The 19,642-nt window shown below is 35.3% G+C and overlaps 2 protein-coding genes and 1 long non-coding RNA gene across 5 annotated transcripts; 2 read left to right on the top strand and 1 right to left on the bottom strand.

Annotated features, from left to right (window-relative positions):
* Nucleotides 1–4,360: 4,360 nt before the first annotated feature.
* LOC108369386 (uncharacterized) lies at nucleotides 4,361–5,653 on the bottom strand. The gene is made up of 3 exons (XR_001848498.1): nucleotides 5,316–5,653; nucleotides 5,065–5,220; nucleotides 4,361–5,007 (listed from the first exon to the last, which is right to left on the bottom strand). It is a non-coding gene; the product is annotated as an uncharacterized LOC108369386 (long non-coding RNA).
* Nucleotides 5,654–6,133: 480 nt separating this feature from the next.
* Nucleotides 6,134–7,481, top strand: LOC108369384 (uncharacterized). 3 transcript variants are annotated; one of them, XM_017624484.1, is made up of 3 exons: nucleotides 6,134–6,297; nucleotides 6,368–6,943; nucleotides 7,033–7,481. In XM_017624484.1, exons 2-3 carry the CDS (start codon nucleotides 6,599–6,601, stop codon nucleotides 7,183–7,185), a joined length of 498 nt encoding a protein of 165 aa, XP_017479973.1. In that variant the 5' UTR covers nucleotides 6,134–6,297; nucleotides 6,368–6,598; the 3' UTR covers nucleotides 7,186–7,481. The 3 variants fall into 3 exon arrangements, with proteins under 3 accessions (XP_017479973.1, XP_017479972.1, XP_017479971.1); XM_017624483.1 differs by having other exon boundaries at nucleotides 6,368–6,964; XM_017624482.1 differs by having other exon boundaries at nucleotides 6,368–6,973.
* On the top strand, nucleotides 7,312–7,665 carry LOC108369382 (zinc finger protein 80-like). Its single transcript, XM_017624480.1, has 2 exons — nucleotides 7,312–7,481; nucleotides 7,551–7,665. Exons 1-2 carry the CDS (start codon nucleotides 7,333–7,335, stop codon nucleotides 7,663–7,665), a joined length of 264 nt encoding a protein of 87 aa, XP_017479969.1. The 5' UTR covers nucleotides 7,312–7,332.
* The last annotated feature ends 11,977 nt before the right edge of the window (nucleotides 7,666–19,642 follow it).

Genomic DNA, 19,642 nt, shown 5'->3' with positions numbered 1-19,642 from the left:
AACATGTGATCGATAAAGCAGTGGACGTGCTTAACTGAAGGATGTACCTCCAGTTAGCGTTAACTAGACATGGTGCAAACGGCCCTTAGTTGAGTACTAAATATGACTATGAATATGCGCCTTTATTATTAATCTTAATTGTAATTTTTATGGCATAAATGTAGAATACCTACAATTCTCAAATTAAAAAAATTCATGTTGGGATCGAAGGAGATCATTGAGGTGAGCGTAACGATGTATATATTTTGTTTGGGAAACAACAACTACAACAATTATTAAAGGTCAACGTTCAAATTAAGCATGTTTTTTAATTAATATTTCTCGATATTTTGATTTCATTTGATAGAGAATTTAATTCTCTTTAATTTGATATACATATTTATGCATATATCTTTTATAGTATTCACAAAAATCTAATTAATGTGGAATTCTACTTTGTGAGGGTTATAATCCATAAGCGCGGCCGTAGGCCGCCTACGCAGAAAGGTGTTCTGTGCAACAGGTGTTCAGCGCCTTTTCTTCGCAACACAGAAAGAGAATTCTAATTTGTGAGGGTTATAATCCATAAGTGCGGCCAAGGCCGCCTACGCAGAAAGGTGTTCTCTGCAAAAGGTGTTCAGCGCCTTTTCTTCGCAACACAGAAAGAGAATTGTACTTTGTGAGGGTTATAATCCATAAGCGCGGCCGAAGCCGCCTACGCCGAAAGGTGTTTTCTGCAAAAGGAGTTCAGCGCTTTTTCTTCGCAACACAGAAAGAGAATTCTACTTTATGAGGGTTATAATCCATAAGTGCGGCCAAAGGCCGCCTACGCAAATATACACATTAATTAGATTTTTGTGAAAACTATAAAAAGGTATACATATGTATAAATATGTATATCAAATTAAAGAGAATTAAACTCTCTATCATATATGACATCAAAATTGCCCAATTCCTTGAAGAGGTTTTCGAGAAATGTTAATTAAAGAAAATGCTTAATTTGAACTTTGACCTTTAATAATTGTTGTAGTTGTTGTTTCCCAAAAAAAATATAGGGAAAATTTTCCAAAACGGATCCAGGCTTTGAAAAAAAAAATATTAGGGAGTATAGAGGAGCTTTTTCAGATTCTAAATCTGAAGACCCCACCCTCCGGAGGCTTATAGTTTTAAAGTAATTCGCATTTAAAGTTGCAAAAAATACCGAATTTAACCTCACCTTTTGCTTTGTACACCAATTGAAGTGAAATGTCAGTGCTGCCATACATATGAAAAAATGCCTCAAAAACACAAAACGGAAGCAATAAAAAAATGCAGATAATGATCGCGCGATATTTAATAAAAAAAATTTAATTATTAAATTGGTCGATTTTTGATTAAAAAGTTGCATAATTTATCGAAATATCGATTTTATAATAAAAAGCGATGTTTTATTAAAAATGTTCATTATTCATCGAAGTATCGATTTTTAGAATATAAAGCGCCGCAGGCTAAAATTTTAAATAAAAAATCGCGCCAACATCCTCACCAAGTTTCATGACGAAATTCATTATACTTTCGCGGAAATTTCGATTGGTTCCGTTTTGGAAAGCCCACCCAAAATATATATACCGCTATATTTACCTCAATGATCTCTATCGATCCTATTTTTTTTTTTTTTTAATTCGAGATTTGTAGGTATTGTGCATTTGTTCCATTTTTATTAATAATATTGATTACTATGTATATTAGTATAACAATGCATTTTGAAAATATAAAGTTTTTAAGGTTATAAACTGGTGAAAATCTGCACACCGACCATACAAAATTTACCGCGGTTTCACCAGATTTTTCACTACTTTTGGCTGGCAGGGGGCATGCCGTTTTAATCCTCAGTAAATATACAAATTGGAAATTGGAGTGAGCTGATGGGCTGGTTTAATATTCTATTCAATTGGGAATTGGATTTTTAACATCGACTTTTTTGATATCGATATTGTTCAGCCCGATATATCGCCATATCGATTTTACATACAATGTATGTCCTCTTTCAGACACGTCAAGTCTTGCTTTCAAGTCTGCTCGTTCATTGGTGAGGCTGGAGGGAAGAGAGGGGAAGAGTACAGATACCTCCGTACCGTAAATTTTTTTCAAGTTTTCTTGTTCTCTAATGATCTTTTCGTTGCTTCCCGTTTAAAGAACCAAGTAGTTGAATTCGATAAAACGTGATGCGTGTGGAAGCAAAGAGAAAACACAAAAGAGAATGCGATAAAAATTGCTTTCAAGATTTGACTTGTCGGAAAAGGGGCTATTAAATCGATTCATGATATCGATACTTTCTTAAGTATCGAACATTCCTTCCCAGAATCCTGCTAGAAGCCTGAACTATGATTATCGACTAAATTAGTGGAAAAACTGACTACNATTAAATCGATTCATGATATCGATACTTTCTTAAGTATCGAACATTCCTACCCAGAATCCTGCTAGAAGCCTGAACTATGATTATCGACTAAATTAGTGGAAAAACTGACTAAGGGCCGTTTGCACCATGTCTAGTTAACGCTAACTCCCAGTTAAACATCTTTATCGACGGTATCGACACCCATCATATAACATGTGATCGATAAAGCAGTTAACGTGCTTAACTGAAGGATGTACCTCCTGTTAGCGTTAACTAGACATGGTGCAAACGACCCTAATACTTTTCGTCAGTTTAGCGGTTAGTTTTGTATGGGCTTGGGGAAAAAAATTACCACTTCTCCGGCTGTGCGATTGTGCATCCCTTTCTTGCACACTCATGTGCGCATTTTCCTTTCAGTATGTTCTCTCGCTCATACATGTCATTTAGTTGGTGATTTGCAAGTGAATTTAACGATGAAACTATTGGGAAAACATCAAGATAATTGGGGATTAATCTGACCACTATTCTAAATTCTAAATAATTTATGAATTAGTGAGTAGATGGCAGCGAAATATCCAAAAATACATGAAACCAAATTAAAAAATACTACTTCCTTTTATTATTTTTTTTTTTTTTGGAAAAATATATTGTCGTATATTAATACATTTTTGAAATCTTAAAAATTAGAGTTTCTTCATTTAACGTTAAAATATCATATTTTATAGGACTTAGAAGTTTCAGTGGTTTGAAAACATTAATATAATGAACTGTAACCATATGATATCTTGATACATTAATGTGAGAACAAAAATATCGACTTTCTCGATGAACTTCAATAAAAAAAGTTTAAGGACTAAAATTAATGATCTAAATTTTCACATAAAAACTCAAAAAAAAGGAAAAAGTAAGCATAAAATAAAAACTGCAAAAAATCGATGAACTACAATAGTAAAAAGCTCTTAATTTTCACATAAACATTAATAATTAAAATCCACTAGGAAAAAAATCAGTTAATTAGAACGACATTAAAACTATTCGCCTTCCGGTAACAAAACGAGATCTTTGAGATATTAATATTGTCGAATATTAATACATATAATGAACATTAGTTCAATCACATTTTTGGGATCTCAAAAATTANCCGTTTGCACCATGTCTAGTTAACGCTAACTCCCAGTTAAACATCTTTATCGACGGTATCGACACCCATCATATAACATGTGATCGATAAAGCAGTTAACGTGCTTAACTGAAGGATGTACCTCCTGTTAGCGTTAACTAGACATGGTGCAAACGACCCTAATACTTTTCGTCAGTTTAGCGGTTAGTTTTGTATGGGCTTGGGGAAAAAAATTACCACTTCTCCGGCTGTGCGATTGTGCATCCCTTTCTTGCACACTCATGTGCGCATTTTCCTTTCAGTATGTTCTCTCGCTCATACATGTCATTTAGTTGGTGATTTGCAAGTGAATTTAACGATGAAACTATTGGGAAAACATCAAGATAATTGGGGATTAATCTGACCACTATTCTAAATTCTAAATAATTTATGAATTAGTGAGTAGATGGCAGCGAAATATCCAAAAATACATGAAACCAAATTAAAAAATACTACTTCCTTTTATTATTTTTTTTTTTTTTGGAAAAATATATTGTCGTATATTAATACATTTTTGAAATCTTAAAAATTAGAGTTTCTTCATTTAACGTTAAAATATCATATTTTATAGGACTTAGAAGTTTCAGTGGTTTGAAAACATTAATATAATGAACTGTAACCATATGATATCTTGATACATTAATGTGAGAACAAAAATATCGACTTTCTCGATGAACTTCAATAAAAAAAGTTTAAGGACTAAAATTAATGATCTAAATTTTCACATAAAAACTCAAAAAAAAGGAAAAAGTAAGCATAAAATAAAAACTGCAAAAAATCGATGAACTACAATAGTAAAAAGCTCTTAATTTTCACATAAACATTAAAAATTAAAATCCACTAGGAAAAAAATCAGTTAATTAGAACGACATTAAAACTATTCGCCTTCCGGTAACAAAACGAGATCTTTGAGATATTAATATTGTCGAATATTAATACATATAATGAACATTAGTTCAATCACATTTTTGGGATCTCAAAAATTAGAATTTCTTGATTTAACGTTAAAATATCACACTTTATAAGACTTAGAAGTTTCAGTTGTTTGAAGACAATAATATAATAAACTGAACCATATGATATCTTTGATATATTAATTTAAGAACAAAAATATCGACTTTCTCGATAAACTTCAATAGCATAAAGTTTAAATACTAAAATTAATTATATAAATTTTTACATAAAAACGTTAAAATATCAACTTCTTCTTCGTCGAGCATTAAAAAGCCGAAAGTAAATATATAAGATAAAAATTATACAAGAAAAATCAATGAAGTATTAAAAAGATCCTAATTTTCACATAAAAACTTAAAATTAAAATCCACTATGAAGAAAATGCAGTTAAAAAGAAAGAAATTCAAACTATTCGCCTTCCTGTTGCGAAGGTTTTTTGCGGCATACTTTTTTTTGCTTCTGCCTATTATGGCTGACACGAACGCTGTTTTTACTTCTTTTTCGAAATTGACGCGGCCTTTGACTTTAAAAATATCTAAGATAAATATAAAGTTATAAGTACTTCAAATTTCATAAGGAAAAATAAACCTACCAAATAAGATGCGGTCAATGAGCTTAAGTTTCATTAACGCTCTCTTTCCACACCTGTCATCCCACTTAAAATTGATTAACAATTCGTCCGAAAACATTTTTTTATCGTCCCATCAATATTTCCAGACGGAGCGCCCAATGTGAATATGTAAGATATCTGCAAATAACAAAATATATTAATGCACATTATTGGTCCGTTATAATAACACCTAGAGTATAGAAATAATGTAATTAACTCTATTTCTTTCATACCATTTCCTCTTTATATTCATTGCCTTGTAGTTTTTCCTACACATCAAACAATGCGTCGATGGCTTTTAATAGGAGAACATCTGAAATTTCCAATTGGAACTCAATAACAGCGCCCCCTTTTATTCGACAGAATGACTGATGGACCTTTTTGATAAGCAATTTGCATTCTCGGAGAGTTTATTGCTGAGCCACCACCTCGCATCGATCTGGCATCTGAAACATCAAGATTTATTGTGCAAAACGAAAATGACTTCTTAAATATGAATTGAAGACTTCAAAATCCTCTTTCGCAAAAACGTATAAATTAAAATTCTTGAAAACGAAAACTTCCTTTAATATTTAAATTTTATTAACCGTATGTTTATTTCATTATGGGCTGATAATATTATACGAAAATGAGTAAACTTCTGACATTTTCGGTTATCTTCTTTCGCAAATCATCGACCTTAGCCTCCAGTTTGCTTTGTCTCCCCAAAATGGTGTTGCGTAGACCGATAATCTGATTAAATAGCCTGTATGCAGCTCTCAAGTAAACGGTCAAGAAAAGATTGCAATAAAAAGCTTATTTTTACTTTCTTAAGAAATTAACTACGCTTTCTAATATGGGTTTCTAAAGTTTTTTGTGAAAAAAGAGCACAAGGCAACCCAGGTTTGCAACAGAAATATATGCCCGTTCCATTATTTCTTGAGGAAAGAGTGAGGCAACAGGCTGTGAAGTACCAAAAATGTCAAAATTCCTTGGACACACACACGAAATAATGGCAATTTTTTCTTGACCGTTTTCTTGAGAGCTGCATACAGGGCTTAAATATCCAGCTCTTAAGAAAATGCACAAGAAAATGTTCGTGTTCTTTCTTCTGCTTGAAATAGTAGTAGGCCAGTAATTTTGACGTTTGATAATGCACCGTGAATAGTAAACAATGGCAGAAGAAGAGCGGTAAAAAGTAAACAAAAGAAACAATCTTTTGCCTATGACCAATTTGTAAGTTTATAACAATATTTTTCCTTAAATTTATTAAAGTACATTTTAATTTATTTTGATTCAATTTCAGGAGATAGTTTTCACTGATATCGGAACATCACTATATCTACCGAAGAAATCTATTTGTCGGACAGTCGACTTTTAAAAGCATTAAAATTGTACCATTTTTTATATCGAAATATTTTCGACATCCCTATTTTCAAATTGTTCTGTCTTACCAATATATAATCACACATTCTACAAAACTATTTTTTACCGACTAAGACTTGAATTATCAATACGGCAGTGGTGAAAAGTTCAGATGGATTTATCAAATATATGCCGTGCCTGTTTGTCGCCGGAAGATCGGGTGCATCTGCTAGATTGGTATCAGCCTGTTGACTCTTTGGATATATCATACAAAGAGTGTTTTTGTAAATGTACACAAATTAATTTAAGTTTGAAAGATGATCCAAATGAACTCGATGATGCCCGGATGCAATATCTATGCCTTGATTGTGCCCAAAAACTTAAAGACGTTTATGATTTTATTGAAAAGGCGAGAAGGGCTGATAATGAATTACGTTGCACACAAACGGAAAAAGTGAAGATAGAAAGTATAGCCAACACTTTTGAATGGGTTCCAGTACATGAAGAGCTAATGGAAGTAACTAAGATGCCAGATACTGTAGATATGGTATATCAAATACGATTTAGATATAATTAAACAATAATTATTTTCTATTTGTTTACAAGGATCACGTAGAGGATATAAAAGTATCACCAGAATGGAATGAACATTTTATGGATGATGATGAAACATCTGCATCAAATGATATCGAACACGAAATAAATATTGATAAAAAACTTAGTACTGACACTACAACAACAACAAAGTTTCTAGTTTAATCGGATAAGGATATGCAGAGCGGCAATAACTTAAATGAAGCTGGGCTGGTCTTATCGAAAAAAGTAAACAACTCAATCTTGCTCATACAAGACCTAAATCACCTTTGTGGAAAATCTTTCATCCACAAACGTATTTTAAATAGGCACATGCAGTACCATGGATATTTCAGTTACAAGTGCGTGATTTGTGGTTCTAAATTCTCCAAATATGATCAATACTATAATCATCGCATGCAACACACTGGATTACCTTATAAATGTGGCGTTTGTGAAAAGCAGTTTCCAGATGCTTACAAGTTAGTAATAAAGTATGATTATGCCCTACATGTACATATATGTATATGTGTATGTATATAATTTTTCAGGATTAAGCGTCATATAAGAGGTGTGCACAAAATTGAAGAAGACAAGGAGGTGCAGAAACTCGTTGTAAGAATAAACATAACAAAAGAAATAAATAATAAAATAAATCGGTCTTAATGAATGGATAATGTAGGTGTTTAATAAATCGTAAATGTGGACACCAAGTCGAATTTATACAAGGTGGTGTTGATGGCGAATTAAATTTTCGCCGCAGTACTACTGAATGTCAAAATGATGTGTTTGTTGTAATCAAGGCGAATTCATTTTACAACAAACACATAACTTTGACATTAAGACGCACCTCGGCGAAAATCTAAATTCGCCATCAACACCACCTTATAATGTGTAATGAATGGCCCGTAGTCATAGTCAAAATAAAGTCGACTTTAAAGTTAGTTGCAGCTTTTTGACATAATTTTCAATGGGATATCTGTCAAAAAAGCTGCAACTAACTTTAAAGTCGACTTTATTTTGACTATGACTACGGGCCAATGTGTTTTAACAATTCCGGACAAGAATTGTGTGATGGAAACTAACACATTCTCATTTATCTTGCTTAGGGCCGGTTACTCAATGTCTGGTTAACACTAATCTCCGTTTAAACGTCATTATCGACGTGTTCGGCTCCATGCATATAACATGGAGTCGGTAACGTCGATAACGATGTTTTACCGGAGATTAGTGTTAACCAGACATTGAGTAACCGGCCCTTAAACTCTTAAACAACTGAAATACTTATGACTGGTTTTTTTATGTATGTGTTACTTAAATANAATCTAAATTCGCCATCAACACCACCTTATAATGTGTAATGAATGGCCCGTAGTCATAGTCAAAATAAAGTCGACTTTAAAGTTAGTTGCAGCTTTTTGACATAATTTTCAATGGGATATCTGTCAAAAAAGCTGCAACTAACTTTAACGCACATGGCTACGATGCATTAATCCGCGATGTGCACACTGCAAGTACCAACACAAAATGAGGTTGTTGTTTTTGAAAGAAGTCTGATGAGCAAATGTGGTGAANATATTTATATTTTACTTATATGTATGTACATACATATACATATACTAATTTAGCCTCTTTTATCAAAAATTCAANGGGATATCTGTCAAAAAAGCTGCAACTAACTTTAACGCACATGGCTACGATGCATTAATCCGCGATGTGCACACTGCAAGTACCAACACAAAATGAGGTTGTTGTTTTTGAAAGAAGTCTGATGAGCAAATGTGGTGAATTCCGAAATAGCTATCACTTCTATCATTTTTCCAAATTATTGTTGCTTTTCCACAATAAGTTTTCACTAAAAACGGCCTCAAGCTCATAAAAATGTTTGAATATAATTGTTTTAAGGCCATAAAATAACAAAAACAAATAACATTTTAATATATAAAAAAAGTATTGATAATATTGCTGATATTTAATAGGGAATTTACATGGGGCGATTTTACAGGCAACTTTTAGTTGAATGCAGCAGTTGAATGGTGTAAATGGCCTTTCAACTAATCGCTTTCAATGAAGTTGGTCAGCTGCCTACTTGGGTTAAACTTTTGGTTCAACTAATCGCCGGTGAATGTTGAATCATGTAAATTCGCCTATAACACTTTACATATACTACTTTACTCAACTTAAATAAACCATAATCTGTTAAAATGAATGCATTTTAGTAAAAAATTGTGTAGAGTGCGTATTTGAAAAAAAGTTTGTGCACCTTATGAGCGGCTAAAGGCGGAGCTGCATAGCATGCGTATCCGTATGCGTGAGTTTGACATTTACGCTTAGAATTCAAAATTCATAAATTTTTGTTTTGTTTTCATGCGTCTAGGTACGCATACGCATGCTATGGAGATCCGCCTTAAAAAACAGCCATCGGATTTTTGATATTGCCAGTCGAGTCGAGTAGGTACCATGTGGACCTTTCCCTGACGTTTCCACAACAGTTGGGCCTACGTTCACTAAAATGGATAATCGCTGGTACGTTAACCCACAGATGTGCTTAGCCGATCATTAATAACTGCTTAAGCTGCATTTAAAAAAAATAATAACAATAAAAACTAAGAAAGTTAATTTTTAATACCTTCTGTATATGAAGTGGGATTGCTTGTAGTTCGGGAAGCTGTCATATTGTCAGTTTTAGGGTAAGCAGTTTCGGTTTCAACTGGACAGCCCAAGAATGATAGAATACAAGATTGCGCCGTCCTGGGCGTTGACATTTGTGTACCACAAGTAAACAAAGAATAGAGCGAAAAGAAGAACGAGTTGAAACAGCCAAAGCAGTTCACTTTACTGCGAAAAACGTGTTTTAATTTTGCTAAATGCGAAAATATTGCATTTTTCACCTAATCTATTAGAGAACAGTGAACATTGTAGTGCACTCCATTGCTTTGCAATTGAGGCTGCTTCAGCAAACGTTTTAGTGCACTCCATTGCTCTGCAATTAAGGCTGCTACAGAAAACTGCAGCAGCATCTCTGCGGGACTGATTAGTTAACTTGCTAATGGAGGCTGCGTGGAGCAGAAACAAAATCATTGTGAGGAAAGGCTGTTAATATAATAATAGAGAAACATTTCGGGAACGGCTTTGCCGTGCCCTATTTACACAAAATGCAGCGATTCGTCCCAGCGCTACTCTTGCATCTACGCTTCTTGCGTCTTGACGGTTGTCGCAATTTAACACACAGCACTTCATTGTATTGGTTTTTACACAGTCTTCAATTCAAAAATCACCCACAAATTGCAAATTAACACGATTTAAACTGATTTTTCACTTATAATTCAAATTTCTCTTTCGCTGATTTGTAAACAAAGGTTTATTTACAAGTTACCACAACTGCCAAAATCGGCAAAACCAAAGTAGCGGTACCACTGACGGCGCCACCTTTGTTCGCTGCACCGTGTGGACAGCTTGCTTGATCAACTGCAGCTTGTCTAAGGCTATCTGCACACTTGTCGTCCAATCATAGTTGAGTTATCGTCTCGCCCTGAAATTTTGAGCCGAGCACATGCATTTCAAAGGAGATCTGCACACTTGTCGTTATCGGCTTGTTATCGGCAAATCGTAGAAGATGCAGAAACGGATAAGTCCGGCACTGTCGTTTGCTAATCGTTGTGCACGCATTGTTTGTTTACATTTTATGGTGATAAATTAGTGAAAAAGTTAATATTTGCATCAAAATTGCATAAAAATTAGTATTTTTTGCATAAAATCATTGGAAATTATTAAAAAGTGGATAACTGCATCAAAATTCAATAAATGTGAATGTTTTAGCTATAAAATATTACGAAATTGTAAAAAGTCCCTGTGTGCATGCACAAAACACATTTCAGGAAAAGACAAGAAGAGATGTTACTGCAAAATGATGTCTAGAATTGTTGCAGCAAAGTCTATATTTTAAAAATTGCAGGTTTTTGTAAATATTTCGCGAAAATATCAACCAGAAAAACAGAAAATACCTTCTCCAAGTGAATTTTTAGACGCCAAATGAATTGAAATATCACGACCGAGTGTGCGAAAGTGTAGTCGTAATGTAATCGTAGCATCATGATTGTGACGATGAAGCAACTATGATTGGACGACCAATGTGCAGAAAGCCTAAGATTGTCTGAAAAAGGTAAGACAAATTAAATAANATGTAACATATTATCCTTACATTGCCCCGCGTTCTTATTTTGCATGAATAGAAAATATTTTAGTCAAACAATTAATGTCAGACATAAAAATAAAAAATTCAATTTAGTGCGGAAAATTTGTTTTTGCTCCGATTTTTGAAGTAATTTAGTCCTGAATCGATTTTTGTTTGTCCGAACACTGTTCTTTACATTTGTACTGTTTTATAAACCTCAAACTGCAGTGTGGACAGCAATAGTTAGTGAAGTGGTTAAGTTCGATTTGAGATGGTTAACTTTTTGTTGGGGACATGGTATAAAGAAGAAAGTGTGCACTATAATTTTAAACCAAATTTTCGTGATATGGTGTGAATGTTACATATATTCGTTTAAGTTATGAGGCATTTCATGTCACCGCTGCCACCTCTGTGCGCGTCCTCTTAGGATTTGGATGAAAGTTGAAAAGAGATTGAAGGTCTAGGTGACATGAGTATACTTGCAGCATATTTTGCCGATATGACGTAGGGTTGCCTATTTACACGGAACTTAGATTAAAAAAAAAGTCATACATACCTTTCTTTAAAGTACTGTATCTTGGAAACCTTTTAACGAAACTTAATGAAAAAAAGTATTTCTTCATTTAAAAATAAGCAAATATTATTATCTTTGATTTTGGTTTTATTGTAAAATAATATAAATCTGGCAACTCTAGTTATCACTTTTCTTCTTTCCATTATTCCATTGTATTACATGTTTCTTATATACTGAATGAAGTCTGTCGCCATCTTACATTGAAACTGCGCGTGTCTATCTCTGCTCAATAGGTTATGGGCTTATTCACCAAAAAGTTTTAAATCAATTAAAAATGGCAACAGGAACACTCAGCTTTCCTTTTGAAAAATTAAGAGGACGCGAAAACTTCGACGTATGGCGGAGGAATGCCAAATCCTGCTTGGTGTTGAAAAGTTGCTGGAAGATAACCCAGAATGGGTTGTCTGATAATTCTTCGGAAAAGGATCGTGACGCAAATGAACGGGCGCTGGCAGAAATTACGCTCATGGTAGAGCCGAGTAATTTTTCGCACATAGCAAACGCCGAAAGTGCAAAAGACGCATGGGACTCGTTATTGGCAGCATATGAAGACAGTGGTTTAACTCGCAAGGTAGAGCTTTTAAAAAAGCTGGTGCAGTTGAAGCTGAAGCAATTCCAATCCATACAGGATTACGTAAACGAGGTGGTAATGACTTCAATCAAGCTGCAAAATGCTGGTCTAAATATAGGCGACGAAGTTGTTGCTTCACTATTGCTTGCTGGGTTGCCTAATGAGTATCAAGCACTCGTTATGGCAGTAGAAAATTCAAAAGCAAAATTAACTGTCGACGGCGTTAAGAGTTTGTTGTTGCAAGACGTCAAATTTGACTGCAGCAAAGACTCTACGGACAATGCTTTGTATTCAAAGAAAAACATACAGAAAAAGGGTGACAAAAATTCTAATAAGAAAAAGTTTCGATGCTTCAATTGTGGTCAAGAAGGCCATATGCGTAAAGAGTGTCGCAAGAGTATGCAGTCGAAAAAAGCTAATGCGAGCGAAGGTAAAAACAGGACGGCTATGGTTTCCAACTCGCTGTTAGCAAACTCATGTTTTCACCCTCAGAACGGCGAAAGTTTGTGGTACGTCGACTCAGGCGCAACGTCACATATGACAAATGATCAGCGGTTGCTTTCAAACGAAAGAGCGGCAGAGCACAGCGAAGTGATTTTGGCAAATAAAGAACGAGTGACTGTCAAAAGTGTAGGCGATGTCAGCCTAATTCTGAACGTAAACAAAAGAAAAATTGCAACTAATGTTCGAAATGTAGAGTATGTTCCTAACCTTTGCGCTAATCTTTTANAACGAGTGACTGTCAAAAGTGTAGGCGATGTCTGCCTAATTCTGAACGTAGACAAAAGAAAAATTGCAACTAATGTTCGAAATGTAGAGTATGTTCCTAACCTTTGCGCTAATCTTTTATCAGTGCGGCAAATAACAAGGCAAAACAAAAAGGTGGTGTTCGAAGGCAATGAGTGCAAGATTTTCGATTCGAAGGGCGAATTGATTGCAATAGCGTATGTGCATAACGATTTGTATAAGTTAGACTGCGAAAAATTTCTAGTTGGTAGAGCAATGACAACGATTGACAGCTTTAAGCTTTGGCATCGTAGGTTGGCACATATTTGTAAGCAAAGCATGAAGCAGGTGCAGAATTCAACTGTTGGAGTTAATTACAACGGCGCAAATGATAAAGGGTGTATTGTATGCTGTAAAGGTAAACAAACTAGAACAATTGATAAATCTGCTGGAACACGCGCACAGAATTTATTGGACATAGAGCGTGTGTGAATCGGCAACAAAGTTCGCGGCGAGTAAATTTTTGACAACTATGAGGTGAATAAAATTTCAGTAGCTCATGAGGCTAGTGAAATTTTCGACAAATGCATAGAAAATTTTTACAATCGCAAAGATTGTTGATGTGTGTAATTTTTCGTTAAATAAATGCTTAAATTGATGAATTGCAATTAACGATGGTAGATGTTTTCTTAAAATATTAATTTCACTTCAATTTGTAATATTTTATTCTGTCTGTCCTGGTGAAAACGAAGTAGCTGTTCAGCACACAATTGTGCCCAAAAGTGTCCAGTTCGTCGTGCGGAGCGTATTGCAGGCAAGGCAAAAAAGAATTTGTTGTTGATNTCGTCGTTCGGAGCGTATTGCAGGCAAGGCAAAAAAGAATTTGTTGTTGATTGCGGTGTCTGATGGTGATTACCCTGTTAGTGTTGAAGAGGCGTTAAGTAGTGCTGAAGCGTGCGATTGGAAATGCGCGATGGAAGAGGAGATCGATTCTCTTAAATCAAACAACACTTGGGTGCTTACGAATTTGCCTGCGGGTAAGAGAGCTATAAATTCGAAGTGAGTTTTTTAATATTAAACATAATGCTGATGGAGCGCTTGTTCGTTACAAAGCAAGGCTTGTTGTAAAGGGTTGCTCGCAGAAACAGGGCATTGACTATTCGGAAACATTTTCACCTGTGGTGAGATACAATTCACTACGTTTTTTTGTTCGCAATGGCGGCGAAGTATGACTTGTCAGTGCATCAATTAGATGCGGTAACTGCATTATTGAATGGCGAGCTTCAAGGAGAAGTATACATGAAGCAGCCTGAAGACTACGATGACGTNTGAATGGCGAGCTTCAAGAAGAAGTGTACATGAAGCAGCCTGAAGGCTACGATGACGGGTCAGGCAGAGTTTGTCGGTTGATAAAGTCTTTGTACGGTTTGAAGCAAGCAAGTAAAGTTTGGAACGATAAACTGAACACGGTGCTTATCAGTCTGGGGCTTATTAGAAGTGATGTCGATCAATGTATCTACTATTGCGTGAACGAATGTACCATGGTGTATGTGGTGATTTACGTATTAAGAACGAGTTGTCNTTCTTGAATGGCGAGCTTCAAGAAGAAGTGTACATGAAGCAGCCTGAAGGCTACGATGACGGGTCAGGCAGAGTTTGTCGGTTGATAAAGTCTTTGTACGGTTTGAAGCAAGCAAGTAAAGTTTGGAACGATAAACTGAACACGGTGCTTATCAGTCTGGGGCTTATTAGAAGTGATGTCGATCAATGTATCTACTATTGCGTGAACGAATGTACCATGGTGTATGTGGCGATTTACGTCGACGACGTCTTGGTGTTCTCCAATGACAAAAAGGCTACGCAGCGTATTAAGAACGAGTTGTATTCTAGATTTAGGGCCGGTTACTCAATGTCTGCTTAACACTAATCTGCGGTAAAACATCGTTATCGACGTTACCGACTCCATGTTATATGCTTGGAGCCGAACACGTCGATAATGATGTTTAAACGGAGATTAGTGTTAACCAGACATTGAGTAACGGGCCCTTAAAATGAAAGACATGGGTTCAGCTTCATCGGTGCTTGGCATGCGAGTTCACCGCGATGATGTAAAGAAGCTTGTTAAACTTGATCAGTCTGTATATATTTGCAGTGTATTGAAACGTTTCGGAATGGACGATTGTAATGCTGTTTCAACGCCACTCGACTTGTCGCAAAAGCTAACTGCAGAAATGTGTCCACAAACGGAAGACGCAAAGAAAGAAATGGAAAATGTTCCATATATGGAAGCAATTGGTTGTGTTCTGTATGCAGCGCAAAATACTCGTCCCGATATCAGCTTTGCAGTCAATTTGCTGATTCGTTTCTCACAAAATCCTGGCAAAGCGCATTGGCTTGCAGTGAAGCGTGTGATGCGGTATTTGAAGGGGACTGTTGACAAAGGCATCGTTTATCAGAAATCAGCTGAAGGTCTTACTGGTTTTTGCGATGCTGACTGGGCAGGAGATCTTGACGAAAGACGATCAACGTCTGGTTACGTGTTTGTTATGCAGGGTGGAGCAATTTCTTGGTCTACGCATAGGCAACGGACGGTTGCATTGTCATCAACTGAAGCAGAGTTAATGTCAGTAGTGGGTGCGATGCAAGAAATGATTTGGTTGAATCGGCTAGTATAGGAGTTGATTCCTGGCGTTCAAAAGGCAACAACACTTTATTGTGACAATAAGAGTGCAATCCACATTGTTCGCAACAACAACTTTTCACCTCGAACCAAACATGTGGATATAAAGGTGAAATTCGTACAAGAGAAGCTTGAGAATAAATCCGTTAAGCTGGAGTACACTTCTACAAGCACCATATTGGCAGATAGTTTGACGAAAGCGGTACCAGCAGTTAAGAATGAATTTATAAATGCCAAGTTAGGCTTACAGTAAAGCTATGTAGTTAGTAACCGAATTTCTAAACGAAAAGTATATCAGGTTGAAGTAATATTTGTAAACTTTAAGCTAAATATTTTGCAACGCTGCCAGATGGTCTATTAAAGGGAAGTATTGTAAAATAATATAAATCTGGCAACTCTAGTTATCACTTTTCTTCTTTCCACTATTCCATTGTATTACATGTTTCTTATATACTGAATAAAGTCTGTCGCCATCTGACATTGAAACTCTGCTCAATAATAATATTCCTTTATTTATATCACATAGGTATTACCTTTTATCGAAGAGGAAATTGAAGGAAGTTTCACGTATTTCGCCACAGCAGAATGATTCGCAGTAGAAAAAGCCTCTGTCAAACGGGCTGATGTAAAACTTCCTGTACTTTGGGCCCATGCTGTCAATAACTTACAGGAGTCGGTACCAATTGAAGATTTGGCAACCGTATTGGATGGCATTATTCGTGGTTGGGAGGTGGACGGAACTACAGAAAGCATTTTCGTTCTTAAGTCAACTATTTATAAAAAAAAGTTTAATATAAGTTAAAACGTAAGCACTTCTATATAAAATTTACTTTTATGCGTCACAGGGTATGGTACAGAATTACTAAAAGTAGTGGTAGTCCTTAATTTCTTTCGGTCAATAACAAAAAACCGTTTTTCTGAAATATATTTTTTTTGTTTATCATTTAGAAAATATTTTAAAATTTGCTCAATAGCATTACCTTTCAGTGGGCAGTTGGGCTTATTGTTTAAGTCCATTTTCGATTTTATGAGCTTTTAAGCTTTTTAAGTTTGGCGATTAGAACTGAATAGCAATATTATTTCAGTAAAGTAAATAGAAATTTATGTGTTTGTGGGGTTTTTAAATGATTAGTTCGAAAACTCGAAAAATACGTGGTGTGGAATTGGGATCAAAAGAAACTCATTATTGTATGGAATACTAAAATATTTATATTGAATATCTGATTGGCGGATTTTAAACTTTTCATTACTCAATTGACCTGCCGTTAATATACCAAGTGCAGATACAGATTCAAGCGGTTCTTCAAACAAATTATTAATTTGTTCGAAAGCATATCCTAATACTAAATCCTGCCCCAATTCTCTGGAAGTTTCAACGATTTTGAAAGGTCATGTTGCTGGACTGAAACAAAATGAATCCTTTTCCTTTTTTGGATCTATTTCGAAGGAACCAAATTTTTTGTTTTTAGGCATTTCTACATTTTTCCTTTCGTCGAGTCTTAGAAATAACTGCTGCAAAATGTTTGTAGGTTTTTAATAAGCCTTTTCAAATATTGCAAATAATTTTCAAATTTGTACGCGGAGAAATTGTCCAAGGGTCCATATTCTTTAGTGCATTCATCAATACCTACATCGATGCAAACTTCATCAATATCTTTTAGAAAGTGAAATGTTTTTGAGTGGAAATGGGACTGAATGCCAATGTACAATAACTCTCCTCTAGGAATATCTTGCACATTTTTACTTTGTTTTGTTGTTTCAAGGATAGTTTTTGCTGACAAGGGTAAGTCGGTAACACCTATCTTATTTAGCGTCTTCAATAGACCATTTAAAACCACTTGCGAAACATTGTTTCTAATTGCCCATGATTTAATTTCGCAAGCTTTTTCAGAGCTGCTGAGCACAGAATATTCTTCATCGGACTCTGAATTTCCGTCGCTAAAGACAAATTCCTCAGCGGCGTTTGGTCCTTCTGCTTCCATTGGCGTTGCATTGGATTTCATCACTGGAGTCCCTGCCTCCACAGTCGGCCTTAGCGAATTTGGAAAGTTTTTTGTATTTCGCCGCACTGGCCTCAAATTTTTTCTTCTCTATCCACATAGAGTTAGAAAAGTTTTTTTGGCAATGTTTTAGATTGGAAATTAAATACGCTGATTTTGTTAGTTATTTCTTTTAAATGCACCCACTTTTTCAATATCTTGCAGCACAGCTAAAAATGTTATTCTTTTTATGTATGTATACGCTTGCGCGAAAGGCTAAGCAGTGCGAAAAAGCACGTTTTTCATTGTCTTGTCTCTTTTTCATATCGATTGCTGTATATTTTGTCAGTGTACAATCAATATGGTCAGCCGGTTTTTGCAGGGTACCCTGCAAGAAGCCTGACTTATGATTATCGGTTAAATTAGTAGGACAACTGACTAAAACTGTTGTCAGTTTAGCGGTTAGTTTTGTATGGGCTTGGGGAAAAAAGTGACCACTTCTCCGGACGAGTGATAGTGCATCCCTTTCTTGCACACACATGGGCGCATTTGCCTTACAGTATGTTCACTCTCTCACACATGTCATCTAGTTGGTGATGTACAAGTGAGTTTAGCGACGAAACTATTGGGAAAATATCGCGATAATTAGTGATTTTTCTGACCCGATAAATTAGTGCCAGCGAAATTTCCAAAAATATATGAAACCAAATAAAAAAATACAGTTCGATTTAGTTTATGTGTTAGTTTTATTTGTAAAAATATATTGTCGACTATTAACTTAATTTCGCAAGCTTTTTCAGAGCTACTTAGCTCAGACAATTCTTCTCATTTTTAATCGGGGTCTGAAATTTCGTCGCTAAAAACAAGTTCCTCAGCGCCGTTTGATCTTTCTACCTCCATTCCTACGTTGTGCTGGAGTTTCACGTTGGCGTTGGACTGTATTTCAGCACTGTAGTCACTGACTCCACAGTCGGCCTAAGCACACTGGCCTCAAATTTTTTCTCTATCCACATAGCGCTAAAAAAGGTATTTTGCAAATTTTTTTATATACAAATTGATAACACTAATTTGTATTATTTCTTCCTTTAAATTCACCGACTTCTTCTCTATTTTGCACCACAGCTATCAACAAAGTAAAATTTTGTTTGATATATGTGTGTATGTACATATGTATGCGAGCGTACAATCGATAGTTTGTTTTCCATATGGTCAGCCGTTTTATGCAGGGTAGTTCAAAAGTACCGATTCCAAAATTACTTGGTATCGAACGAAAAGTAACGAGTACGTACTTGTAGGTGCAATCCCGTATTGCTCGGACTCGGACTATTAAAACTGTCAAAAAATAAAAACTCACTCAGAGCGAGAGAGTAACATTGAAAAGTACGGGATCGCTTTCTAGTAAAACATGGTAACTTCTGTCAACTTCAACATAAAATACTTGCTTATTTTGTATGTAAACACACTCAGCTCACACATGTAAATAACCAAAAATACTTTCTATTGAACTCTCGTGGACGCGTTTTTTCTACGTTCTCTGGTCGTTTCCATAGTTGTTGTTTCTTTTTTCCTGCTAACTCTGATTCGTAAAATGAGTGACAACATACATGTGTACATAAACTATCAGAAAGCAGAAATTGTGTGCATTTCTATTTGAGACAGTGACTCTAATACAAAAATACTTTCAAATTCATTAGAATTCACTTAAACAAGTAATTAAATACTTTTCAGCATGAATTAGCAGAGTGCACTTTTCTTTTGTTTACAATTCGGTTGCCAAACACACTACAGCTGACCGTTTGACATATTTAGCAGAATTTACCAGCAAAAAATTCTCGGACTAAAACTTGTAACTTCTGACAGAGAGAGAACCGTATTTGCTTTCTTTTTTGTCCTCTCAATAGTCAGAGAACCGAGTACGGGATCGATTTCCAGTAAAATC

This window comes from Rhagoletis zephyria, unplaced genomic scaffold, assembly GCF_001687245.7.
Source record: "Rhagoletis zephyria isolate East Lansing unplaced genomic scaffold, Rhagoletis_zephyria_1.1 Rzeph_scaffold_03640, whole genome shotgun sequence".
NCBI lineage: Eukaryota > Metazoa > Arthropoda > Insecta > Diptera > Tephritidae > Rhagoletis > Rhagoletis zephyria.
The sequence above is the reverse complement of the archived record's forward strand: the minus strand, read 5'-3'. Positions and strand labels throughout refer to the sequence as shown.